The sequence below is a fragment of the Indicator indicator genome, chromosome 25 (assembly GCF_027791375.1).
Source record: "Indicator indicator isolate 239-I01 chromosome 25, UM_Iind_1.1, whole genome shotgun sequence".
Classification (NCBI taxonomy): domain Eukaryota; kingdom Metazoa; phylum Chordata; class Aves; order Piciformes; family Indicatoridae; genus Indicator; species Indicator indicator.
Window position 1 is genome coordinate 3,357,585 of NC_072034.1, and position 26,883 is coordinate 3,384,467.

At 52.4% G+C, this 26,883-nt stretch overlaps 1 protein-coding gene across 1 annotated transcript in view; it reads left to right on the plus strand.

Annotated features, from left to right (window-relative positions):
* Positions 1-26,883, plus strand: part of FRAS1 (Fraser extracellular matrix complex subunit 1) — a 148,934-nt gene that overhangs the window by 102,142 nt on the left and 19,909 nt on the right. The window contains exons 36-62 of the mRNA XM_054392216.1: positions 946-1,077; positions 1,881-2,006; positions 2,830-3,077; positions 3,618-3,766; positions 4,439-4,601; positions 5,308-5,443; positions 6,463-6,659; positions 7,712-7,865; positions 8,220-8,483; positions 8,588-8,776; positions 9,547-9,666; positions 9,956-10,135; positions 13,567-13,691; positions 14,521-14,661; positions 15,845-16,075; positions 16,671-16,784; positions 17,197-17,347; positions 18,416-18,575; positions 19,291-19,441; positions 20,637-20,883; positions 21,381-21,725; positions 22,015-22,175; positions 22,564-22,711; positions 23,557-23,762; positions 24,307-24,463; positions 25,091-25,291; positions 26,142-26,329. Of these exons, the coding sequence (XP_054248191.1) occupies positions 946-1,077; positions 1,881-2,006; positions 2,830-3,077; positions 3,618-3,766; positions 4,439-4,601; positions 5,308-5,443; positions 6,463-6,659; positions 7,712-7,865; positions 8,220-8,483; positions 8,588-8,776; positions 9,547-9,666; positions 9,956-10,135; positions 13,567-13,691; positions 14,521-14,661; positions 15,845-16,075; positions 16,671-16,784; positions 17,197-17,347; positions 18,416-18,575; positions 19,291-19,441; positions 20,637-20,883; positions 21,381-21,725; positions 22,015-22,175; positions 22,564-22,711; positions 23,557-23,762; positions 24,307-24,463; positions 25,091-25,291; positions 26,142-26,329 (4,784 nt within the window). The remainder of the gene's footprint in view (positions 1-945; positions 1,078-1,880; positions 2,007-2,829; positions 3,078-3,617; positions 3,767-4,438; positions 4,602-5,307; positions 5,444-6,462; positions 6,660-7,711; positions 7,866-8,219; positions 8,484-8,587; positions 8,777-9,546; positions 9,667-9,955; positions 10,136-13,566; positions 13,692-14,520; positions 14,662-15,844; positions 16,076-16,670; positions 16,785-17,196; positions 17,348-18,415; positions 18,576-19,290; positions 19,442-20,636; positions 20,884-21,380; positions 21,726-22,014; positions 22,176-22,563; positions 22,712-23,556; positions 23,763-24,306; positions 24,464-25,090; positions 25,292-26,141; positions 26,330-26,883) is intronic.

A 26,883-nucleotide genomic window follows, 5' to 3' on the forward strand; every position in this document is an offset into this window, starting at 1 on the left:
TTTGCTTTCATCCTTCCATTGGCTCTTCCCAACCCCTTCAGTAGGAAACAACATTCCTACAGAAGGGAGAAGAGAGGTTTGGGGAGAAATGATGACCCAAGAAGGGTTGGACCAGATGATCCCTGAGGTCCCTTCCAACCTGTGTTCAAGGATTCTATGATTTTGACACAGCTCTCCCTTTCCATGTGCTTTGTAGCATGCAAATGTGATCCACCAGCAAGGAGAAGTCCATGTTCTGGCTTGGGAGCACACCTGAGAGGTGTATAGAAGAGAGTGTGCACAGGTGCACAGACACAGACCTTCAGGAGCTGTGGTTGTCTTGCTAGGAGCTGAGATAGGTTCTGAGCAACCTCATCTAGTTGAAAATGATGCACACTGCAGAGGTCATTGCTATCTTGATAATGACCTTTATATCTTGGTGATGACCTTTATATCTTGGTGTTGACCTTTATATCTGAAGGGGGCCTACAGGAAGGCTGGGAAGGGACTGTTTAGAAGGGCCTGTGGTGATAAGATGAGAGGAAATGGTTTGAACCTGGAGCAAGGCAGATTTAGGTTGGACATCAGGAGGAAGTTCTGCACAATGAGGGTGGTGAGACACTGAAGCAGGATGCCCAGGGATGTGGTGGAGGCCATATCCCTGCAGTCATTCAAAGTCAAACTTAATGGGACCCTGAGCAACCTGATCTAGCTAAAGATGTCCCTGCTGATTGCATTGAGGTTGGACCAGATGACCTTTGGAGGTCCCCTCCCCATCTGTGATTCAGAGATAATGCCCTTGGCAGGTTTGAATTGAGTATGTGCACAGCCAAAGGTGTTTACTGACAAGTTGGGAGAGGAGTCAATGATGTGCGTGGGGATTTGGTACAGAAAGGTGAACTTCCCAGGTGGGGTTCTGAAAACACAGCCCTGCACACACTCAGTGTGGTTCTTGTCTGTGTCTAGTGTCTGGTGGAGAACACACAACCCCCGAGATGGTGTTCGTCATTCATCTGCTCTCTGCAGAGCACCAGCCTCCAGTCTTCCAGATCACAGCTCCCTTCCTGGAGGTCAGCCAGGGGGGCAAAGCCACCATTGGTGAGTTGGGTGCAAGGGATGGGGTGCAAAGCTCAGCCTGAGACCATGTGGATGGAACAGAAGAGAGTTTTGGTCTCCCCCCTGCCATCCATTTAGCTGAGGGGCTCTGTCTGGTCGTGCAGGTGTAGCAGCAACCACTGACAAAACTGTGTGGTGGGGCCTCACAAAAGCACCTGGAGATAGCCAGTACTCCTCCAGCCTCTGGCAGCTCTGTTCAGTGGCTGAGGCAGGTGTGAGCAGGATCAGGGACCTGCTGCTCCTCTCCCTTTTCCCTCTCAGGTTGCTCTGCAGTTGCTGAACCCGTGGTTAGTGATGTGACCTGCTAGCCTGGGCTGGGTAGGGTGAGCCACTTCCTGCTTGTGCTGGGAGGATCTCTGGGGTTGGTGTAGATATCCCCCTGCTGTAGGAACACCTCTGAGGGTTTGCACAGCTCTGAGCCCCAGTGGCTCTCCTTCTCTGGAGACTTTCAAGAACCAGCTGGATGTGTTCCTGTGTGACCTGCCCTAGGGGACCCTGCTTTGGCAGGGGGGTTGGACCTGATGATCTCCAGAGCTCCCTTCAAATTCCTAATGTTCTGTGATTCTGTGACTAAGTTCTCTGATAACCTCTGATCTCAGCATCATCAGGGGACTAATTACTGCCACGAATCCACTAAGCTCTGGGGCTAGGGCAGCTCCAGAATTCTTTTACCCCTCACATACTTGGCTGAATTTCAGGTTTTGAGTTCCATTCCCAAAACCTCAGGGACATTCCCAGTGTGGTGTCTGAGGATGCTGAAGCCATGCTCTCTTTGCCTGGCACAGGGGTCCAGCTAGCTGTGAGTGACGCGGATACAGCTCCTGAGGGCCTTTTCTTTGAGCTGGTGAAGCCTCCCCAGCATGGCCTTGTGCTGAAGTCCAGCGCAGGCGTGCAGGAGCGCATGAGAGCAGGTGAGTCCTGCAGAAGCCTTCCTCAGAGAGGAGAGGCCTTGGCACTTGCCTGTCCAAACAGCTGGTTTAGTTGCCCAGGAGGAGATAGAACCATAGAATCATTAAGGTTGGAAAAGATCTCTAAGATCAAGTCTAATCTACTCAACAACTCCTCGGCCACTAAATCCTGTCCCCAAGTGCCATGGCCACAGGTTTCTTGAACCCCCCCAGACATGGTGACTCCACCACCTCCCTGGGCAGCCTGTTCCAATGCCTGACCACTCTGGCAGCAAAGAAATTGTCCCTAATATCCAACCTAATTGCTCTTAGTATCTTAATACAGGTGTCTGTGGTAGATAGGGTTGGACCTAGTTGTATGAGGTGGTGAACAATCATTTTCTTGGGATAACTATAACCAGCTGCTAACCAAAAGGGATGGTTTGGTTTACATGGTGAGTTATATCCCTAGTATCAGGTGATGGAACAAGAAGATATGGCCTAAAACCGTGCCAGGGGATGTTTAGATTGGAGATTTGGTGGCAGCAGTTTCCAGTGTGTGATCAGATGGACAAATATCTTCACAGACCTGCTGTCTCTGTGAAGCTGTGAAGGCTGCAGCACTTCCTCTGCCCTGCTAGCTCCTTAATGAATGTCTTCAGAACTCACAGCCCTGGAGGGGTGGTACTGAACACCAGCTTAGGACAGGGTTGAGTCTTCTGCTAAACTGGGGCCTTAGGTCGAGTTTGGATTGGCTTGGCTTGGCTTGGATTGGACAGGCTTGGCTTGGCTTGGCTTGCTGCTCTGAGCAGAGTCCTCCTGACTTGTGCCTTTTCTCTTTGGGAAGGTGATGCCTTCACCTACGAGGACGTCACTCGCAACGCTCTGCAGTACCTGCACGATGGCTCAGCAGCAGCAGAGGACAGCATGGAAATCTCTGTCACCGACGGTGTCACCACTGTGACCACAGTGCTGAGGGTGGAAGTGTCCTTGCTGGATAACAATGGGCCACAGCTGGCCCCAGGCTGCCTGCTGGCAGTCACTGTGGCCAGTAAAAGCTCTGTGACTCTCTCTCGACTGCACCTCGCTTATGTTGTAAGCTTCCATCTCTTTCTAAACCCAGGGAATGCTGCCAGCCCTCCCCTCCTTCATCCCCCCAGAGACCCTTCACCACACCAGCAGTGTGGATTCTTGCTTGAGAGCTGAAGTTTTGCCTCTGTCCTAGCTAGAGCTGCCAAAAAGGGGATGAGGGAGCCTTTAATCCAAGGAGGGAGTTAATGCTGTCCCTGTGTGACTGCAGCAGAGGTGAGCTGCCATGCTGAGCACCAGGATTGAGTTAATCCCAGATTGTTCCATCAAGCAGACCTGAAGCAAAGCTCAAGGATTTGCTGAGTGATAATCCCTTGAAAATTTCAAAACCCCCTCACTCCCCTTCCCAAACTGCCTGGTTCTTTTGGGGGAGATACTGGAAGAAGGGGGGAAGAAGCCCAATGACTCTTGAGCAACCTGGTCTAGTAGGAGGTGTCCCTATCCATATGAGAGGGGTTGGAACTAGATGAAGTTTAAGGTCCCTTCCAACTCAAACCAGCCTATGATTCTGTGCTGCTATGATTTGGTTACTTTCCTCATGTTTAGGACAACAATTCTCCTGACTCAGAGATAAGGATCCAGTTAATATCCCTGCCTGCATATGGCAGCCTCCTGCGGCTGTCAGGCTCTCATGATGAGGAGCTTTCCAAGGTTTATAATTTCACCATGGAGGACATCAACAGCCAGAGGATCAGGTATCAAAGAGCTGTGCTTCTTCAGGCCATGCCAGTTAAAATCTCAGTGGGCTTCCCAGAGGGATCTGTGGGCTGTGCATCAAAGATATTTTTCCCCTTTCTTCTGCTCTTGTATCCTGTGAGACGGTTTGATGGCTGTGGTGGTGTTGGGTTGCTGGTTGGACTTAATGATCTTAGAGGTCTTTTCCAACCTAAACAATCCTATGCTGATGAGAGGCTGAGAGCCCTGGGGCTTTTTAGTCTGGAGAAGAGAAGACTGAGAGGGGATTTGATAAAGGTTTATAAATATCTGAGGGCTAGGGGTCAAGAGGGAGGGGACAGGCTCTGCTCACTTGCACCCTGGGATAGGACAAGGGGCAGTGGATAGAAACTACAGCTCAGGATAGAAACTACCTCAACATGAGAAGGAACTTCTTCACTGTGAGGGTCACAGAGCACTGGAGCAGGCTGCCCAGAGAGGTTGTGGAGTCTCCTTCTCTGGATGAGTTCCTGTGTGACCTGCCCTGGGTGATTCTGCTTTAGTGGGGGGGGTTGGACTCCATCTCTGGAGGTTCCTTCCAACCCCTACCATTCTTTGATTCTATGAAACACCTCCTCTCTTTCAAGAGGAGTGCACCAACCTCTAAATGCAGGGACAAGATATATTTCCCTGCCTGTGTTTGACTTGCACAGCTACTCCACCATGTTTGAGACCAGCAATCAGCCAGTCACAGACCTCTTCCACTTTGTGGTGTTCGATGCTGACAACAACCAGCTCGACAGGCAGATGTTCACCATCACCATCATGCCTGCCCAGACCATGCCACTGCTCCTTGCCTTTGCTGACCACATCACTGTAAGTGGCTACCCAGGATGCTGGGAACAGGGACAAGGATGTCTTAGATGTGAGGGATTGAACACAGGATCGCTGAAGAAGCGTGGTGCTGCACGTGCAATCCTGGCAGTGCTAAGGGTTATCAAATGACCTGAAGGCCAGAGGAGGCTGATCAGCATCACTGAACCTCTTCTGCTTACACCTGGGCTAGTCAGGAGCTGGTTTCTCCCAGGGTGTCCTGTTGATCCCAGTGGAACAAGTCTGACTTATCCCTGTTTAGTATTTCATCCCTCATTTCACCAGCTTGTGGGGAAAAGGTGAGCAGAAGGCAATTCTGCCAACACCTGGTGCCCTGGACTGATACACAGCATGTCAGGCTGCTTGTCAGAGCCTTCTGAAGTCATCTCCCTCCTTCCCAGCTTTACATTCCCCCTCCACAGCTTCACAAGGTTCCCCTCAACCTCCAATGCAAATCTCACTTTTCAAGAGGTCGTCATGACCTTGCCAGTTCTCTTCTCACAGGCTGCTCTTGGGGACCAGGCAGGCTTTGTTCTTCCCATCCCACATCACCTCCCAGCTGGCTTCATGCTTGACAGGTCTAGAGGAGGATGAGACAGAAGTCCAGAGGCTGGACAGGCCTCTTCCTTAGCAGCAGAGCAGCAGTGTGAGTGTGGCTGTGTGTGGTGAGCATTGCTGGCAGTTTTCTCATGTTGCTTTTGCTTTCCAGGTGGATGAAGGGGGCAAGGTCCCACTGCTGGCTCATCACCACTTAGCTGCTGATTATGATACTGCTGCCAAGGAGGACCTGAGGGTCACAATTATCACTCTACCCATGTATGGCTACCTTGAAAACACTAAGACAGGTAAAGTGCTTGGCTGTGTCTCTTCCTGCTGGCTGATGAAAGGAACATGGGAATTGCCCTGCTGGAGCACACTCTGTCTCACTGCAGTTCCTCAGTGCAGTGCTGGTTGACCACCAAGAGCTTGTAAGGGCACCATGATGAGATAAGCTGTCTCTGGGGAGTGTTTCCTCCTGGTTCTCATCTGTTGGAGGCTGGTCTGTGCTGTGAGACCAGAGCAGTAGGAGCCTTTTCAAGCACGCTGTTGTAATTTCTTCAGGCTTTATTATGGCTGTTACACACAACACACTTGGCTAAGTTCCTCCAGCTGTGGCAGAGCATGGCTGGTAACTCTCTTATCTCATTGTGTTATCAAGAAAAGATAAGATTTAAACCATAGTGTCCAAAAATGTTCATCCAGGAGACTTCCCTCCTTCTGGAGAGCACAGATTGCTGACCATTACACATCATCCTCCCTAACTGTGTCCTGTGAATGAACTCCAGCCATCGGAACAGGCTGCCTAGGGAGGGGCTGGAGTCCCCATCCTTGGAGGGCTTCCAAGAAACCTGTGGCCATGGTACATGGGGACATGGTTTGATCACCATGGTGGTGATGGGTTGATGGCTGGACTCAGTGATCTTACAGGGCTTTTCCAACTGGAATGATTCTGTGATTTCAGGATTCTATGCTCGCAGTTTGTGTCATTTTGGCAATGGTGAGCCCCTCCTCGAACAATGTTTGGGTGATTTGCTTGGCTGGGACACTTGGTTTTGCAAGGTGAAGCTTGAGGCAGAGGTTGTGTTGAGGCCAGGAGACACATTGTCTCATCTCTGAAGAAAGCTTAAGTAATCCTGAGCTGAGGGCCTGCTTGCCCTGCAGCTTCCCCAGTGTGCTCTAATGCTTTCCACACAGGTCACAGGATGTGTGAAAGCCTCGGTGCAGGATGGAGCATCCTCCTGCACCCTTCACCACCTCCCATTCTTCTAAGCTCTTGGCTTTTGTGAATGAAACATCCTTTCACTGCTGCTGTTCTGGTTTGCAGGTGAGACTTTTGGCCCACAGAATGAGTCTGCTGTGCCCACAGACACATCCTTTGCCCTTCAAGACCTCCTGGAGGGCAGCATTTACTACTTCCAGAGCGTGCACGAAAGCATCGAGCCAAGGAGCGATGTGTTCAGCTGCTACGTGAGCGACGGCTTCAGCCGCTCGGAGGTGCAGAGCATCAACATCACCATCCAGGTACCTTCTGCTCTCTGGCTGCTGGAGCCCTCTCCTGTCACACAGACACATGGCTTCTACAGTGCAGGCTTTGCTCACTGCTTTGTGATGCCTGGGAAGGGGATTCAGAGGAGCTTCCTTCCTCCTCTCTGCTTCCATCCCCTAGCACAGGCAGGTGTCCACCTGTGACAGCAGAGAGCAGCTCTGCATCACAGCCTCAGGGAAGGGAGAGGCTGGGTGAAGGCACTCCTGACACTGCTGGAGAGAAGTGAATCAGATCCCAGGTTGGGAACATTGAAAAGCAGTGATGAGGCTGGGAGGCACCAAATGAAAAAGTTTTATTCCATTTCTCCCAACATGTACCCACCTACATCCACAGGCACCATCCCTAGATCCCAACACCTTAGCTCCATGTGGAGCCAGCAGGTCAAGAGAGGGGATTCTGTCCCTCTGCTCTGCTCTGGTGAGACCTCACCTGGAGCTGTATCCAGCTCTGGGGTCCTCAACACAAGAAGGACAGGGACATGCTGGAGAGGGTCCAGAGAAAGATAGCAAAAATTAGCAGAGAGCTGGATCCCCTCTCCTACAAGGACAGGCTGAGGGAGTTGGGGTTGTTCAGCCTGGAGATCAGAGGACTCTGGGGACTTACAGCTACATTTCAATATCTGAAGGGGACCTGCAGGAAGACTGGGGAGGGACTGCTTAGAAGGCCTTGTGGTGACAGGATGAGGGGCAATGGTGTGAAACTGGAGCAGGGCAGATTTAGGTTGGACATCAGGAGGAAGTTCTGCACAATGAAGGTGGGAAAATACTGGAACAGGTTGCCCAGGGAGGTGGTTGAGGCCCCATCCCTGCAGACATCCAAGGTCAGACTGGATGTGGCCCTGAGCAGCCTGATCTCATTGAGAATGTCTCTGCTGACTGCAGGGGAGTTGGACAAGATGTCCTGCAGAGATCCCTTCCAACCCAGCTGATTCCATGATTCCACGATCTGGGAGCTTGTGTTTCACTCAGTGGTGTCTTCTCCCTCAGCCATTTCCCCTTTCTGACTGTGTGCTTTGGGACCTGTGCAGAGGCAGAACGATGAGCCCCCAAAGATGGTGCTGGAGCCTGTCAGAGTGCCTGAGGGCTCAGCTGTGGTCATCACCAACACCTCCCTCAACCTGCAGGACTTGGACACCCAGAACAGTGAGCTTGTCATCGTGGTTACCAGAAGTCCTGAGCATGGTAAGTCCTGACAAGATGGGAGGGGGTACCAGGGGATGCCCTTGTGCGTGTGGAAGCTGGGGAGGGATGTTTTAGGACTGGGGGGAATGGAACAAAACTAGAAATGGGTAGATCCAGATTGGATGTTAGGCAGAAATTCTTCCCCATGAGGGTGGCACAGGTTGCCCAGGGAGGTGGTGGAAGCCTCATCCCTGGAGGTTTTTGCAGCCAGGCTGGATGTGGCTGTGAGCAACCTGCTGTAGTGTGAGGTGTCCCTGCCCATGACAGAGGGGTTGGGACTGGCTAGCCTTGAGCTCCCTTCCAGCCCTGCCAGTTGTATGATTCTGTGCTCTTCCATCTTGTGTTCACCACCAGGTGAGCTCCGCAGGAGGCAGAGTGCCGCAGAGCCCCCAGAGCATGGCCGTGTGCTGGCCCTGGGCTCCTCCTTCACCTACCAGGAGCTTGTGGAGGAGCTGATTGTCTACACCCGCGGCGGCGCGGCAGCCCCCACCGATGAGCTTGGCTTCTCCGTCTCGGATGGGCTCCACACCCAGACAGGGAGGCTGGAGCTCTTCACCCAGCTGCCAAAGAAGCAGCCACCCACCTTAGCTGTCAACAGAGGCCTGCAGCTCCCAGCTGGTACGGGGAGAGGGAGAGAAAGGCTTTGCTAGGTGGTCCAGGCTAAACCAGTCACTTAGCTGGGTTGGCTGAAGCTCTTTGTGGGCTTTCTCTCTCTGCTCCAGGCTCTGCAGCACACCTCACAGACCAGCACTTGAAAGCAGCAGCCATTTATTCAGATGACACAACCATTAGATTTGTCATGAGGAGGGATCCCAGCATGGGCCACCTGCAGTTGACCAAAACTGATCCTCCAGTCCAGATCTCTGTCAAGGGACCTGTCAAAAGTTTTACCCAGGCTGATATAAACAAAGGTGAGTCTTTGGGTTTAAGGAGTCACAGAAGGTTACTTGTGGCCACTTGAGGTAGTCCTGTGAGGAGCAGGGAGCTGGACTGAGAGGAAAGCTTCTTAATGTTCATAAATCTCTGCAGGATGGGAGGCAAGAAAAAGGAGCCAGGCTCTTCTCAATGGTGTCCTGTGATAGGACAAGGGGCAACCCAGGAGGTTCTACTTCAACAGGAGGAGAAGCTTCTTTGGTGTGAGGGTGCTGGAGGCCTAGAACAGGCTGCCCAGAGAGGTTGTGGAGTCTCCTTCTCTGGACACTTTCAAGACCCATCTGGATGTGTTCCTGTGTGACCTGCCCTGGGTGACCCTGCTTTGGCAGGGGAATTGGACTCAATGATCTCCAGAGGTTCCTTCCAATCCCTACCATTCTGTGATCCTTGTGGGTCTCTTCCAGCTAGAAATATTCTGTGATTCTATGACCTTTATGAGAGCAGGAAGATGATTTGTATCAGGGAAGGGAGAAGGAAAGAGGATGAGGTTTGGTATGTTAGAGCAGAAACATGGATCAATAAGTAAAAGTTAAAAAAGTTCTCTCAGCAGGAGAAAAAGAATCAAAAGCAATAGACTCCAAATCCAGGAACTCTGTCAAGCCCCAAATCCCTCAGCTTCTAGAACAGACTCATAGAATTGTTTAGGTTGGGAAAGGCCTTGAAGGTCATGGAGTCCAGCCTGGTTCCAAAGTAAGAACTCAATGATGCAGCCTGTCCTAAACCACCTCTTCTCTCCTGTCCTCTCCAGGCCATGTTCTGTACAGCCACAGGAAAGGGGATCCTGGTGGAAATTTTGCCTTCACCTTTGATGTGATGGATGCAGAGGGCAGCAAACTGACAGAGCAGGTTTTTGGTATCAATGTGCTAGGTAAGAGATGGTGCTGAAGTGATGTTTGCTTTGCTGCAGAGCTCAGGCCTTCACATAGACCCCATCCCACTTGTCAGATGCAGTTTTTCTTGGCTGTTAACTCAAAAGACCTCTGAAGTTTGGACCATACCACCTAGGTTGCCTTTGAGATGTTAAGAAAGGTTTGGAAGGGGCAGTCTGGGAGGTGTTTGTGTGCAGGTTGTCTTTGGCTTGGGCACAAGTATCTAATAGCAGGAAGGGAAGCAGGATGAGCGTCTCCTAACCCAGCTTTGTCTGCTAACCCTTTCAGAGAACAGATTTCCCCCTTCCATCATCGCCAACAGAGGGCTGGTCTTGGATGAGAACTCAGTGAAGACCATCACCACCCTCCAGCTCTCTGCCACTGATGAGGACAGTGAGCCCCTCCAGCTCCACTACAGGCTCACCAAGCAGCCCCAGCTGGGGCACCTGGAGCATGTGGCCTCCCCAGGTTAGCAGCAGAGTGTTTTCACAGAATCACTGAAACATTCAGGTTAGAAAAGACCCTCAGGACCACCAAGTCCAACCATTAACCCTACTCTACAAAAGTTCACCCCTAAACCATATCCCCAAGCACCACATCCAAATGACCTTTAAACACATCCAGGGTTGGTGACCATCTCCCTGGGCAGCACATTCCAATCCCTGACCACTCTTGCTAGGAAAGATTTTTTCCTAATGTCCAGTCTAAATCTACCCAGTCATAGTTTGAGGCCATTGCCTCTTGTTCTATCACTAATTACCTGTGAGAAGAGACCAGCACCAGCCTCTCTCCTTTCAGGTAGTTGTAGAGAGCCATGAGGTCTCCCCTCAGCCTCTTTTCCAAACTCACCATCCCCAGCTCCTTCAGTTGCTCCTCATAAGATTTATTCTCCAGGCCCTTCCCAAGCTTCTTTGCCCTCCTCTGCATGAGGAGGTTTTGGGGTACTCCTAGCAGCAGAGCCCTGGGTAGCTTCTGAGCCTTAGGGATGGACTGCAGGGAAGAATATGCTTGGAGGCAGCAGCACAAAGTTGTACTTCCTGTTAGAAACCAAAAGGTCACTAAAGCCCTCAGTTTATAAATATCTGAGGGCTGGGGGTAAAGAGGGAAGGGACAGGCTCTGCTCACTTGCACTCTGTGGCAGGACAAGAGGCAATGGATATAAACTCCAGCACAGGAGGTTCCACCTCAACATGAGGAGGAACTTCTGCACTGTGAGGCTCACAGAGCACTGGAGCAGGCTGCCCAGAGGGGTTGTGGAGTCTCCTTCTCTGGAGACTTTCCAGCCCTGTCTGGATGTGTTCCTGTGTGACCTGTGCTGGATTCTCTGGCCCTGCTCTGGCAGGGGAATTGGACTCAATGATCTCCAGGTCCCTTCCAACCCCTAAATCCTGTGAGCCTGTGATTAGCCCAGAGAATGGGGAGAGTGGAGGCAGGGCAGCCTGATAATCACAGGGAAGGCTTTATTAAGCCTCTGGGTGGGTTTATGCTTCATGGAAGCCTTGTCTGGTGGACTTCACAGCTCAGCCTAGCTTGTCACTGTTGCAAACCCCCCTGCTGAGAGAAAATGACAAACTTGTAGTATCTTTTTTGGGGTTTTGGTCTAAATTACAAACTAAAGAGTGATTCTTGTGCTTTGGAGACCTGAAAGAGCTGGTTTAAGGATTTCAGTCCTCCTGTTATTTAAAATGTGATGATGCCAGGAGGAGAATGGCGCAGCGGAAGCGTGCTGGGCCCATAACCCAGAGGTCGATGGATCGAAACCATCCTCTGCTACCAAAAATCTGTGCTGGTTTGAGGCCAGCCAGAACATCTCTTGCCCCGAAAGGGACAAAAGAATGACACATGCAAACGGATTGGAGAGTGGTGGAAAAAGTTAAAATGGAAAAACGAATTGGTGAAGCTACAGAGAACTACAAGCTACAAAGCATAGTGACAAAGAGTATCCCAAAGCATACAGAACCCCTCACAGAATTCCCAAAAGCTTCCCAGTCCTTCCCTTCTTCCCACCTGAGGGTCTACCCAACCCCTCAGGGCTCTTCCTTCCCCCCCTCCTACTGCTAGGCAAGTCTCAGGCTGGCCAGGTCTGAGACTGCCCCCCCTCCATTCTCCTCCTGGCATTAGGCCTAGACAGGCCTAAGAGGCCTTGAGGATACTCCCCCGGCATTACCCGATAAGAGAGGACATCTCCCATGGGAGCAGAGGGAAGAAAGAGGAAGAGAATGACTCTGCAGATGGCCTTATAGGGTGCAGGACTTATGGGTAGAAATACGTCGTTTCCTGTGTCCACCCCTGTGGGTGGGCACCCAGGACACCAGAGGTGTATCTCATGCGGCAGTGGCAGGGGGCACCCAGCCTAAACTGCCACAATGCTGTATTTAAATGACCTTAAGCCTAAGGAAAAGAGCAGTGGAGTGTTCAAAAGAGATCACAAAGCTGAGGAAACCTGAGAAAACCTTGGCTAATCAGCCAGTTTGGGCTCATTTCTTTCTATCAGATCTTTTGTAGCATGGCCAATAGCTGTCAGTAGCCATTTAAGGAGAGAAACTAGGGAGAAACTTTTTTTGTCAAGGCTTTTGTTGTTAAGAGCAGTGAAACTGTCAAGCTCAAGTGCTTTTTAAAGTGCTTGTCAGGTGTCACACCTAATGACCTGTAAAGATGTCCCTGTGAGGCAGTGTTGAAAATGGGGCTTTGTCTCTTCTAAATGCAAGGGTACCAGGAGGGGAAAAGAGAGCAGAGATTCTGCAAGGGTTTTTGAAAGGTGGTGTGAGGCCAGGACACCTTCTGCTCACACTCAGTGATGCCCTGGTTAGATCAGTCCAGCCCAGCAGTAAAAATCAAAGTGTTGTATCCACTCTTCCTCTCTTCACCCTCTGCTCTGAAAGGCTTATCCCCAGCAGGGTGTCCTGGCTGTGTGAGATGCCATCATTCACAGGATCACAGGATGTCAGGGCTTGGAAGGGACCCACAGAGATCATCAAGTCCAACCCCTTGAGTCCAACTTCAAGTGTCAGTCTTTCTGCATCAAAGTTGTTGAGCAGAGTTTTTAGGAGGCTCCATGCCAGTTAAGGCCCTGCCTCAGCTGAGGTTCATGGTACAGCCTGAGCTGGAGCAGAACAAGCCAAGACTCTGCTTACAGCTGGATATCACAGAGCCATTAAGGTTGGAAGAGACCTCTAAGATCAAGTTCAACCTTCAACCCAACACCACCCTGCCCACTAAACCATGTCCCCAAGTGCCATGTCCACACATTTCTTGAACCTTTTCAGGGATGGGGACTCCACCACCTCCCTGGGCAGCCTGTTCCAATCCCTGAACACTCTTGCAGCAAAGAAATTTTTCCTCACCTCCTGCCTAAATCTCCCCTGGTGCAGCTTGAGGCCATTCCCTTATGTTGTCCTATCACTTGTTACTTAAGATACCAACCCCCACCTCACTCCAACCTCCTTTCAGGTAGCTGTAGAGAGCAATGAGGTCTCCCCTCAGCCTCCTCTTCTCCAGGCTAACCAAGCCCAGCTCCCTCAGCTGCTCCTCACCAGCCCTCTTCTCCAGACTCTTCCCCAGCTCTGTTGCCCTTCTCTGGACCTTCTCCAGCCCCTCAATGTCCTTCTTGGAGTGAGTGGCCCAAAACTGAGCCCAGAATGCAAGGTGTGGCCTCCTCAGTGCTGAGTCCAGGGGGACAATCCCTGTCCTGGTCCTGCTGGTCACACCATTCCTGATTCAGGCCAGGATACTGTCAGCCTTCCTGGCCACCAGGACACACACTGGCCAGCTGGCCACCAGCACCTCCAGATCCTTTTCTGCCAGGCAGCTTTCCTGCTACTCCGTCCCCAAGCCTGGGCTGTCCAGCTCCCTGCCTCACCTTTCTGTGGCACCTTTTCCCCTCTTGTTCTTTTCTCTAGGGAAGAGGATTAGTTCCTTCAGCCAGGCAGACCTGGCCTCTCGCAGCATCCGCTACGTCCACACCAGTGACATTGAAAAGCACACAGATGCCTTCACCTTCTCTGTGTCTGATGGCACCAATGAGGTAAGCCCCATGGACTTTTTGGTTCTGGGACACAGTTACATGCAGCAAAGAAAATGAAACAAGCCACTTCCACTGCTGTGAGAGATCTTCTGTGCCCCAGGGAAGGAGCAAGCCCTGTGAGGCTAAGGAGGAGCCACCTGTGATGGAGCCTCCTGAGACTAGTTTACCAAGATTTCAGTGTCTGGTTTTCATCTGCTTACCAGTTGCTCCTGGAGCTCAGCTTTGATCCAGTGCACTGATGATGTACCCAGAAGCACAGGCAGACCCTTGGGAAATGTCTCCTTCCTACTGTCTAAAAGAGAAAAATCATAGCTGCAGATAGAGGGAGAGGGGTGAGGTGGAAGGAGGGAGGCAGCCTGCTCTAGTTGGAGCTGCAGGGGAGTTGGACAAGATGACCTTTGAGAGTCCCTTCCAACCTGATGCAATCTGTGAATCTGTCCATGAATAAAACAGAAAGAGGGAGAATAATTTGGTGAGCAGGACTGGAAGAGGTCAAGTTCACATTTACAGTGAGGGTTGAGAGACACTGGAACAGGGTGCCCAGGGTGGTTTTGGGTGCCCCTCCCTGGAGGTGTTCAGGGCCAGGCTGGATGAGGCCTTGAGCAACCTGGGCTGGTGGAAGGGGGTTGGAACTAGATGGTCTTTAAGGTCCTTTCCAACCCAGCCCATTCCATGACTCTGTGATCTTAGAAGCTCAAATTACTCACAAGGCCAGAATGCAGTCATCCAAACTCTGGATCACTGTGGTCACCTTTAAGCACTCCTGTTGCAATGGACTTGCACTCTTGGCAGACTGATTGTTCCTGAGAGGCTTTTCCTCCTGTTGCAGGTGAGGCAGACATTTGACATCACCATCAACCCCGTGGATGACTCCTTACCTGTAGTGCAAAGCCTGGGGATGACAGTTCAGGAAGGTGTGAGAAAAACCATCACAGAGTTCGAGCTGAAAGCAACAGATGCTGACACAGAGGTAAGGCAGGACACCTCCATTTTCCTCCCTCCTCTGCTGCTGCACATTTGGGCTACCAGCCAAATGGGCTTGTGTTCAGAGAGATCACAGCCAGTGTCATCTGCCCCTGTCTGATCACAACATCAAAGAGCAGCTTGTGGGAGGCCCAGTTTGTGTCTCAATAGATGAGTGTTTGAGCAAAGCCAAGGCCTAGCTTGAGGGATGGCTCTGTCTGAGGTGTCTCTCAGACACAGAAGCAACAAAGCTGCATGGAAAACATCTGGAAGCTGTGATCAGAGCTAATCCTCACCCTGTGCCACCCTCTCTCTGAGCACTGTGGATGTGAACTGAGCTAATGCCCAACCCTGACTCTGAGTTTTCAGCCTGCACAGTTAAAAAGCACATTTCCTCTTCCTCCTCCTGGGGCTGGCCAGAGATGAAGTGGTCTCATGTTGGCTCTGCCTCACTGCTCTGCAGTTTCCCTGTGGAGATGCCTCTTACTGCCCTGAGCCAAAAGTCCTGTTCCAAAGGTTGTCACTGCTTCTACCCTGACAGAAGTGACAAGGGGCACATGGCTTAGACTGGCTGAGAGCCCCGGGGCTGGTTAGTCTGGAGAGGAGAAAACTGAGAGGGGATCTGATCAGTGTTTATAAATCTCTGCAGGGTGGGTGTCAAGGAGAAGGGGCCAGGCTCTTTTCAGTGGTGTCCTCTGACAGGACAAGGGGCAATGGACACAAACTGGAACTCAGAAAGTTCCACCTCAGCATGAGGAGAAACTTCTTTGGTGTGAGGCTCCTGGAGCCCTGGAGCAGGCTGCCAAGAGAGGTTGTAGAGTCTCCTTCTCTGGAGACTTTCAAGACCCATCTGGATGTGTTCCTGTGTGGCCTGCCCTGGGTGACCCTGCTTTGGCAGGGGGGTTGGACTGGGTGATCTCCATGGGTCTCTTTCAGCCCCTACCACTCTATGGCTCTCTGTGTCTAGCTCAGTTCCCCCTGACTGTTTGGTAGATACCAACCTCAGGAGAGCAGTGAAGACAGGGCAGGGCTTAGAGTGCCTGAGCTGAGTGTGCGGCGCTGTGTGCCAGCCCCTGGTGACAACCGCCGCCAGGAGAGCTGTCTGGCCATGGAGGCCCTCTGCAGGCACTTTGGGCTGGAAGGTGCTGGGCTCACAGCATCAGCTCTGCCCCTCTGTGTTGCCGGGGCAGGCCGAGAGGATCACGTTCACGGTGGTGCAGCTGCCGCGGCACGGCCTGCTGGAGCGCAGCAGCAGCAGCGGGCAGCGGCCCCTGCCCACCACCACCTTCACCATGGCTGACATCTACCAGGGCCGCCTCAGCTACAGCCACCATGGCAGCAGCTCCCTCAAGGACCGCTTCACCTTCACCGTGTCGGATGGCACCAACCCCTTCTTCATCGTGGAGGAGGGGGGAAAAAAGGTAAGGGGAGGAGGAGGGGTGGGAGGAAGGCCTATAGCTAGTAGAAGAGGCGAGAAGAGGCTCCTGTGGGAGAGAAGAGGCTCCTGTCACTCCACCAGAGATAAGGGCTGGATGTTCTCCAAAGACCCTTGGGACTATCAAGTCCAACCATTAACCCTACACTACAGAGTTCACCCTTAAGCCGTAGCCCCAAGCACCACATCTAAATGACCTTTAAACACCTCCAGGGCTGGTGACTCCACCACCTCCCTGGGCAGCCTGTTCCAATGGCTGACCACTCTTGCTGCTGAAGAACTTTTCCTACTGTCCAGTCTAAACCTACCCTGTTGTGGTCTGAGGCCATCCCTTCTTGTTCTGTCCTTAATTACCTGTGAGAAGAGCAGCAACCTCTCTACAACCTCCCTTCAGGTAGTTGTAGAGAGTAATGAGGTCTCCCCTCAGCCTCCTCTTCCTCAAACTAAACAGCCCCAGCTCCCTCAGTTGTCTCAGTTATGTGATGCCATTTGCTTCTTCCTGGTGTTCCAGCCTTTGTGTGTCACTCACCCCAGGAGTTGGTGGTGTGGTGAGTGAAGCTCTGTCTCTGAACCTTTGTCAGGTGGTGACAGCAGCCCCGCAGCGCTTCAGAGTGGACGTCCTCTCTGTGGATGATGGGACACCCAGGGTGGTCACCAACCTGGGTTTGCAGTGGCTGGAGTACACAGATGGCAAGGTAACAGCCTGCCTGGCTTCTGCTTAGGTTGTTTCTCAGGCTGTTCCAGCAGAAAGGACTTCTCAGGAGAGCATCCTGATCCTTCAGCATCTTGACAGAGAACAAAGTGTCCCTCTGTGCCCAACAAGTGTCTTGGGGGATGCCTGCATTGCAGCTCCATTAGCTACAAATCAGATGTGAGGCAGAATTTGAATCCTTCCTGTGCTGTCAAGCACCTTGTGGGGGCATCTGGCAGTTCAAGGCTGCTCTGTGTGCTCTGTGCTTTTACAGCCCCTGGTTTGTGTCCCTCCTGGAGCACAGAGGGATGGTTGGGCTTTTTTTTTTTTTTTTGGTTGGTTGGTTGGCCAGTCAATCAGATTTGCACTGCTGGATCTCCAGAGCTTTTATCCCTTTTGGTTTGGCTTTCATCCAGGCAACCAACCTTATCACCAAGAAGGAATTGCTGAGCACAGATCCTGACACAGATGACAAACAGCTGATCTATGAGATAACAACTGGCCCAAGAAATGGTTATGTGGAGAACAAGTTGAACCCAGGGACAGCTGTGGCCACCTTTACACAGGGTATGGAGTTGGGCTGCTTCTTGTTGACTTCCCCCCCTCCCCCACCTTCAGCTGCTTCAATTTGTATAGAAAACTTGTGGGGGTGGGAATAAAGAAAGGTGGGAGAGGAGAAGACAAGGGGCAAACCTCAAAGGTGTCTCAAAAGCAAGAAGTGAACTTTGGTCTCCTTGCAGAAATCCTCTGCTATACCACACCCAGGTTCTCCAGGCTTCCTAGAGCTGGAGATTTGACATGGGACAGGAAAGAGGGCTTGTAGGCACTGCTTGTGGATCTAATCCTCACAAGGTCTGGCAGATGTTTAGCCAGCAGGGCAGAGTCAACAATGTGTGGGAAGCTCACTTCTTGCAGGAGTGAGGGGCCCTGCATTGGGCAGGGCAGGTGAGGGAGTAACTGCTTGTTAAAAAGAGGGGGAATAAGGAAAAATAAAGGAAGAGTCCCATTTTAGGGCTGAAGCTTGGGAAATGTGTGTTCTGGTGCAGAAGGCCACAGAGCCTGAACCACCTCAGCAGTGAGAAGGAGCTCTCTCAGGACATAGCAGAGCTGAAATGTGCTCCTCAGGCAAATTCCTGGGTGTTGCATTTCATCAAAGCTATTTTAAAATGGCCTTCTTGCGAAGTGTCAGCCACCATGGGTAAAGACTTGGCAAGGCAAGGTCTTGTCACAGCTTGAGCGCTGGCTTCTACCACAGGTGAGGCCAAGGAAGGTGGAAAAGCTGCTGTAATATAAAGGGTGTGTGGAGAATCCAACTCTGAAGTCATGAGGATCATAGAATCACAGAATGGTTTGGGTTGGATGGGACCTTCAAGATCATCCAGTCCCAACCCCCCCTGCCATGGGCAGGGACACCTCCCACCAGCACAGCTTGCTCAAGGCCTCATCCAACCTGGCCTTGAACACCTTCAGGGAGGAGGCATCCACAGCCTCCCTGGGCAACCTGTTCCAGTGTCTCCCCACCCTCCCTGCCAAGATTGATCTCCAGTCTAAATCTCCCCTTTTCCAGCTTGAAGCTGGTCTATAAAACTGCCATGGAATTCCTGAGTTGTCTCACTGGGTGTCTCCTCCCGGCAGAGGATGTGAACCAGGGCCTCATCCGGTATGTGATGCATGAGGAGAAGATCCAGGAGACCATGGACAGCTTTCAGTTCCTAGTGAAGGACAGCAAGCCCAACGTGGTCAGTGGCAACACCTTCCATGTCCAGTGGTCTCTCCTCAGCTTTACAGACACCAGGTAAATGGCATGAGGTTTACAGCACTCTTCTGGCAGGTGGGATCTCCAGAGAAGGAGACTCCACAACCTCTCTGGGCATCCTGGCCCAGTGCTCTTTCACTCTCAAAGTAAAGGACTTGCTCCTTAAGTTCAAGTGAAAACTCCTGGGTTCCACTTTGTTACATTGCCCCTTGTCCTGTCACTGGCCACCACTGAAAGAGTCTGCCCTCATCCTCCTGACCTCTTTAGATACTTTATGCATTGAGAAGATCCCCTCTCAATCTTCTCTTCTCCAGAGTAAACAGCCCTAGGCCTCTCAGCCTCTCTTTGTAAGAGAGATGCTTCAGTCCCTTCACCATCATGGCCCTTCTTTGGACTCTCTCCAGTAGTTCCCTGTCCCTCTTGAACTGGGGAACCCAGGGCTGGAGCCAGTACTCCAGGTGTGGCCTCAACCAGAGCAGAGTAGAGGGGAAGGAGAACCTCCCTTGACCTGCTGGCCACACTCAATGCTGGCCCAGGATCCTGTTTGCCTTCTTGGCCATAAGAACACCTTGCTGGCTCATGGTGAACTTGTTACCCACCAGCACTGCCAGGTCCTTCTCCACAGAGCAGCTGTCCAGCAGCTCAACCTCTCACCTGTTCCAGTCAGCCTGGGGCTGTGCTGCTGAGCACCAAGACAGAACACCCTGAGCTTGCTCCTCAGGCTCTTGTTTGTCTCTGCCTGCTGCGTTCCCAGCTACAGCGTGAGGGAGAGCGTGGGCTCGGTGAGCCTGGCCGTCCGGCGCCGGGGCAACCTCAACCAGTACAGCATCGTCCTGTGCCGCACCCAGCCGGGCACCGCCAGCCCGCGGCCAGCAGAGCAGGACTACGTGGAGTATGCAGGGCAGGTAGGTTGGCGACACCGCGGGGAAGGCCTGGGGGCTGGACAAGGTGACCCCCGAGGGGCCCTGCCTGTGTGGTGCGTTCTGTCGTCTGGGGTGGTTCAGATGGAGAAGAGAAGGCTCCAGGGAGACCTAATAATGACCTTCCAGTACCTGAAGGGGGCTACGAGAAGGCTGCAGGGGAACTGTTTCCAAAGCACTGCAGGGACAGGACAAGGGGCAACAGCTTCAAAGTAGAGAAGGGCAGATTTAGATTGCATGTTAGGAAGAAGTTCTGCACCATGAGGGGGCTGGAACACTGCAACAGGTTGCCCAAGGAGGTTGTTGAGGCCCCATCCCTGGAGATCTTCAAGGTGAGGCTTGAAAGGCCTCTGGGCAACCTAATCTAGTGGAGGATGTCCCTGCTGAATGCAGAGGGGGTTTGACCAAATGTCCTTTCCAACTCAGACTCTTCTATGATTCTACTCTGCATGGCATGAAGGCTGGGTGAAGGACCTGATCAAAGCTGATGAAACACAAAAGGGTTTCCTTTCTGAAAGGTGTGGGTTAGTTGCACTCAGAAGAGGGCCTCCCAAATTAGGTTTTGATGTTGGCAGCAGTGTTCCACCAGACCACAAACATTACAGGCCTGCCCACTTAGGAATGTCACTGCTGGCCAGCCAAAGGGCTGAAGCCGTGACTCACATCAGAAAGGTAGGAGCCTACCCATGGCATTTGGTGCTGCCTTTGGCCTCTGCTAGCCACTGATCTTTCCCTGAGGTTGGGGTCTGATGCTTCCCCCTGCCCTGGTGGGGATGGCTTGGGGATGGCTATGCAGCAGACTAATGGGTGCAGGAGCAGTGCTGAAGGGAGGTCATGCTGAGGGGAGCAGGACACACTGAGAGGACATGAGGCTCTTTTCAGTGGTGTCCTGTGACAGGACAAGGGGCAATGGACACAAACTGGAACCCAGGAAGTTCCACCTCAACATGAGGAGAAAATTCTTTGGTGTGAGGCTGCTGGAGCCGTGGAGCAGGCTGCCCAGAGAGGTTGTGGAGTCTCCTTCTCTGGAGTCTTTCAAGACCCACCTGGATGTGTTCCTGTGTGACCTGCCCTGGGTGATCCTGCTCTGGCAGGGGGGTTGGACTGGATGATCTCCAGAGGTCCCTTCCAACCCCTAGCATTCTATGATCCTGTGATCAGCCCCCTTGCTGCCTTCCAGGTGCAGTTTGAGGAGAGAGAAGAGACCAAGACCTGCACCATCATCATCAATGATGACAACATCTTTGAGAGCAGGGAGAGCTTCACGGTGGAGCTGAGCATGCCAGCCTACGCCCTGCTGGGGAACATCACCCGGGCCACCGTCACCATCACGGACATGGAGGATGAGCCCACCCTGCAGTTTGACAGGAAGACCTTCCATGTCAGCGAGAGCACTGGGGTCCTCTCTGCTCCTGTGGAGAGGAAAGGTGGGCTGGAGTGGGCAGAACAATGTCCTGTCCTTTGTGGGGAAGGGAGAGCTGCAGGAACTATCTACAGCTCCCCGAAAGGAGGTTGGAGTGAGGGAGGGGTGATCTTTCTAAGATCCAGCCTAAACCTCCCCTTGCACAGCATGAGACTGTGTCCTCTTGTTCTGTTGCTGTTTGCCTGGGAGAAGAGACCAGAAGTTCTTAGAAAGAAGTTCTTCCCAGAAAGAGAGATTGCCCACTGGGATGTGCTGCCCATGGAGGTGGTGGGGTCACATCCCTGGAGGTGTTTAAGAAGGGACTGGATGAGGCACTTAGTGCCATGGTCTGGTTGATTAGATAGGGATGGGTGATCGGTTGGACTTCTTGATCCTGGAGGTCTCTTCCAGCTTGGCTGATCCTGTGATGACCCCCACCTGGCTGCAGCCTCCCTTCAGGTAGCTGTGGACAGCAATAAGGTCTCCCCTGAGACTGCTCTTCTCTTTGCTGCTGTGTTTCAGGGGACACCAGCAGCACAGTGTCTGCCATCTGCTACACTGTCCCCAAGTCAGCCAAGGGGAGCAGCCTTTCCGTGCTGGAATCCAGCTCCGACTTCAAGTCCCGGGGGCTGGCGGAGGACAGCCGCATCGTCCTGGGCCCAGGTGTCACCAGGGCCACGTGTGACGTGCTGCTGGTGGATGACAGCGAATATGAGGAGGAGGAGGAGTTTGAGGTGGTGCTGGCTGACCCCTCGGCCAACGCTCGCATCGGCAGCCGCGCCTCTGCCAGCGTCTTCATTGCCGGCCCCAACGATGCCTCCCTGGTGTTCCTGGGCAATGCTACCTTCACTGTCAGCGAGGCTGCAGGTGAAGAGCCTTCCCCAGGGCTGCTCCACGCCACTCTGGGGTGCTCACCATGACACCTGGTGTCCTTTCACCAAGCAGAGTACCTGAAGGAGTGGTGTGGGCACAGCAGCAGACCTGCAGAGGGGTTTTATTGTTCCCTCTGCCCCTGTAGGGAAGGCTGGGGGTGGTTCTCCGTCTGTGCTGGGTACAGGAGTGGTGGGGAAGGGCAGGATGAAGGCAGAGTGGTGGGTTCCTGGTATATGGCTGCTTTCTCATCTCGGTTCTCTCTCCTCTGTGACTGGTGATGCAGGAAACATTGAGATTCCAGTGCTCCGGCAAGGCCCTGATCTCTCCAGCCCCACCTCGGTGTGGTGTGCCACTCGCACCTCAGATCCTCCATCTGCCAGCCCAGGGGTTGACTATGTCCCCAGCTCCAGAAAGATAGAGTTCAGGCCAGGCAAGACGGAAGAGGTGAGGAGCCACTTTGAACCCTGATGAGTCTGCTGTCTCTGGTGACACTTCTCTCTCTTCTCTGGGGGCATTCTCTGTACTTGCCAGCTGCCTGTTTTGAAAGCACCCTCTGAGGGCCCTTTGAGGATTGTTGATGGATGTGGTAGGCACTTACTGACATCTGACCAGCACTCCAGCCACGGAAGATCGGGTCAGTCCACCTCTCCCAGGATGAGGATGGCTGCCTGGTCTCTGAACTGATACTCTGGCTTTAGCTAGAAGGTGTTTTCCATGGATTAATGAAATTAGAAGAGGTCTGACAGGAGGACTTCACATTAGCCCCCCCAGATGTGAGTGCTGGGAAGGAAGGGTGACATCTCTAAAAGCAGGACCTCTGCTCTCCTTCCAGGTGTGCACCCTGACCATCCTGGATGATGCACAGTACCCAGTGATAGAAGGGCTGGAGACCTTTGTGGTTTATCTCAGCTCACCCCAAGGAGCTGAGCTGACCAAGCCCTTCCAGGCAATCGTGGCCATTAATGACATCTTCCAAGATGGTAAGTTGGCCCTGCTCATGGCAGTGGGGCTGGGACTAGATGATCTTCAAGGTCCCTGCCAACCCAATCCATTCTAGGATTCTAAGCTATCCATGGCAGCTCTCTCCAATCCATCCTAGCCTCTTCCCTAGCACTTCCACACAGCAGAAGGCGAATCCAAGCTGGGTTCATTTCTGGGTTGGATTTAGCCTGTTTTCCTGGGCTCTGCTGGGGTTGGAAAACACCTTTGAGATGGTCAAGCCCAACCACTCACCTGTAGCTCACAATCCCACCACTGCTGCTAAGTCACTGTCACCAAACTCAGCACCACATCCACAACTCCAGTCCTCTCCAGGCATGGGGACTCCACCACTTCCCTGGGCAGCTTCTTCCAGTGCCTGAGAACTCTTGCTGGGAAGGAATTTTTCCTAATATTCAACCTGAACCTCCTCAGGTGCAATTTCCTCTTGTCCTGGTACTTGTTGCAACTTCACTCCAAGTTCAGATCCTCCCATCCTGCACTGTTTCATTCCATGCTTCACTGTCCTCGAGAGCTTAGAGTCTTCAGAAGTGCAGAATGAATTTTCCTGTAGTGTTCCCTCACTTCCAGCCATAAACAATTTCTCCACCAAAAAGTTTGTGAGGTACTGGACCTGGCTGCCCAAGGCAGTGGTGGAGTCCCCATCCCTAGAGGAATTTAAAAGCTGTGGAGATGTGGTGCTGAGGGACATGGTCTGGTGGTGACGTGGCAGTGCCGGGTTAACAGCTGGACTTGATGGTCTTGAAGACCTCATGCAAGCAAAGGGATTCTGTGGTTCTCTCTGTGGAGCTTCAACACTGTTTTACTCCTTTTATTCCCCCTGCAGTCCCAAGCATGCAGTTCACCAAGGACACATACAGGGTGAAGGAGAAGGAGGGCGCTCTGCACATCCCCATCTCCCGCACCGGGGACCTGAGCTATGAGTCCTCCGTCAGGTGCTACACCCAGAGCCAGACAGCAGAGGTCATGGAGGACTTTGAAGAGAGGAGAAATGCAGAAGAGTCTCGCATCACGTTCTTGAAAGGGGAGAAGGTGAGCTGGACAGGGCTTGTAGGAGAATGAAGAGCCATGGATGGAGAGGTTCAGACCTCCTTCTTGACTCTGTGTTGTCAGAGGCTGCCCAGAGTGGTTTCAGAGCCTCTTGAAGTCACAGATTCTTCTGGTCCTGGAAATATAACTCTGAAGGGGTTGTTTGTTTCCTGTGGACATGGCACTTTGGGACATGGTTTAATGGCCATGGTGGTCTCAGGTTGAGGGCTGGACTCAATGATCTTAGAAGGCTTTTCCAACTCAAACAGTTCTGTGTTCCTACAACAAAACTGGTTCAGACATGAAATGTAAATCCTCTGGCAGCAGGACTCAGGGTTGGAGCAGGGAGCTCTTGGTTTGTTGAAGCAGATGTATCTGGTCATGTAACTGTGTGGTTTGTCCACACTGGAGTAGCATCCTTGAAACCAGCAGTGTTTCCTCCAGGGTGGGCAATACTCAGGTGTTGAACCCCAGGCAGTGAAGTGCAGTGTGGCCCTTACGTGGCTTCACTGGGTTGATGAACTCTTGCTGGTTTCTCCTGCTTTAGGTGAAGAACTGCAGTGTTTATATCAGTGATGACTCTGCCTTTGAGCCAGAAGAACAGTTCCAGGTCTATCTTGGTAGCCCACTTGGAAACCATTGGAGTGGAGCTAGGATCGGGAAGATGGACATGGCAACCATAACTGTCACCAACGATGAAGATGGTAAGAGAGGATGCTCAGCAAGGACATGGTTGTGGCATGGGATATAGTTCCAAGGTAGTCACCACCATCTCACTAAGTTTGCAGTTTAATTTAGTACATATTCAATGGTCCCAGCTCCATGTGCAGGTCACTGATGTGGTGCAGACTGATCTTAAGGGGGAGAGATTGAATAACAGTGGCCTGAACCCACCACTTGTCCCATTTCCCACTCTCCTGCAGTTGCACAGGGAGTTGTTGTGCTTCCCTTGGGAGATGTTGGCTTCCCTTCACTGTGCCACAGCTTGGAGAGAGCTGTGGGGAAGAAGAGGAGGGCCAGGTCCCCCTGGTGTGACCAGTCGGGGCTGTAACACCCTCACATGGGTTTGAGGCTGTGGTGTTACGAGGGAATCAGGAGGTGGGAGGATCATTTCCAGTTCTATGCAACCCCAAAACACAAGCTGGGTTTTGCCCCACCTCTTGCCCTAACTCACATCCAACCCTCAGAGCTGTAGTTTTGACTCCTGCTTTGAGGAGCTCCTTGCTCTGAAGATGTGTAGGTAGAGTCTCCAAGGAGGGGAGCTTAGCTGAAGGGCTGAAAGCTCTTCACCTGCACCCAGGTGCCTTTTCTCTTCACTGCTCTTTCTCTAGCACCCACCATTGAGTTTGAAGAAGCTGCCTACCAGGTCCGGGAGCCGCCTGGCCCAGAGGGTGTTGCTGTTTTAAACATGAAGGTGGTCAGGAGAGGAGACCAGAACAGGACCTCCAGAGTGCGCTGCAGCACCCGCGATGGCTCCGCTCAGGCTGGGGTGGATTACTACCCCAAGAGCAGAATGCTCAAGTTCAGCCCAGGTAAAGGGGCTTTGGAAGGGAAGGGTAGAGGTAGTGCCATGACCACAGAATCACAGAATGGTAGGGACTGGAAGGGACCTCTGGAGATCACTCAGTCCAACCCCCTTGCCAGAGCAGGATCATCCAGGCTCAGGTCACACAGGAACACATCCAGGTGGGTTTGGAATCTCTCCAGAGATGGAGACTCCACCACCTCTCTGGGCAGTCTGCTCCAGGGCTCCAGCACTCTGAAATTAAAGACATTCCTCCTCATGCTTAGATGGAACTTCTTATGTTCAAGGTTGTGCCCATTACCCCTTGTCCTGTCACTGGGCAGCACTGAACAAAGCCTGGTGCTATCCTCCTGACACCCACCCTTGAAGTATCCGAGGAAGAAGCACTGGCATCTAGCAGGTGAGAGTGAGACCACTTGGTCTTCAGAAGATGTAAGGCTCAGCAAAGAGCTTTCAAGATGCAGTGCAACAGCTCAGACCACGTTACTGGACCAAGAAGCCCTCACCAAGCAGTTGTGCAGACCAGTCTGAGAGAACAAGCAGGGGTAGGGATGACCTTTGGATGATGGATTTTGGCCACAGACAGCTGGTAGAAGACAGCCATTGCCTCAGGTGGCATCTACTAGCAAATCTGTCACCTGCCCACCTGGATCAGTTGCCAGAGCTGGAGCTTTGTGGAGAGCAAACTCCTGTGTGGATGGAGCTAAGTTCTTGGCAGCAATGAGTGGAAATAAAATTATTATGGTGCTTCAGTAGCCAGAGCCTGGACCAGCTGTGCAGGGCTCTTAGGAAAACTTCAGAGCAGCATCTGATGAGGCATGGAGTTCTCTCTGTTTCTCTTCCATCTCCTCTCACAGGTGTGAACCACATCGTGTTTAAGGTGGAGATCATGTCCAATGAAGACCGTGAGTGGCATGAGTCCTTTTCTGTGGTGCTGGGTCCTGATGATCCTGTGGAAGCTGTTCTTGGAGACACCAGCACTGCCATAGTGACTATTTTGGACCAGGAGGCTGCAGGGAGCCTGATTCTACCAGCACCACCTGTAGTAAGTTGCCCATTGCAGGGGATGAGATTGGTGCCCATCAAGTACAGACTGAAGGCCTCAGTGAGGTTTCAGAAATGAAATGAAGAGCTGGAGTGAGAGAGTGTGTGGGAAGGACTAGGAGAAAGTTCTTCACAATGAGCAGGGTGAAATACTGGCACAGGTTGCCCAAAGATGGTGGGGCACTGGAAAAGGCTAACCAGGGAGGTGGTGGAGTCACCATCCTTGGAGGTGTTCAGAAAGTAGAGTGTGGCACTTTGGGACATGGTCGTGGAGATATTGGGTTGGACTTGATGATCTTAGAGGTCTTTTCCAACCTTAATGGTTCTGTGAGATGAGGTGGAGGCCCTACCCCCCAGGACATTGAAGGTCAAACTTGATGTGGCCCTGAGCAACCTGATGTAGTTGGAGGTGTCCCTGCTGAGTGCAGGGTGGTTGGACAAGATGCCCTTGAGGGCCCCTTCCGACCGGATGCATCCTGTGATCCTGTTCTGTGATTGCCTTTTCCGCTCCTTCCCTCAGCCCCAGGCGAATGCTGCTCTCTTCCATCCATGCAG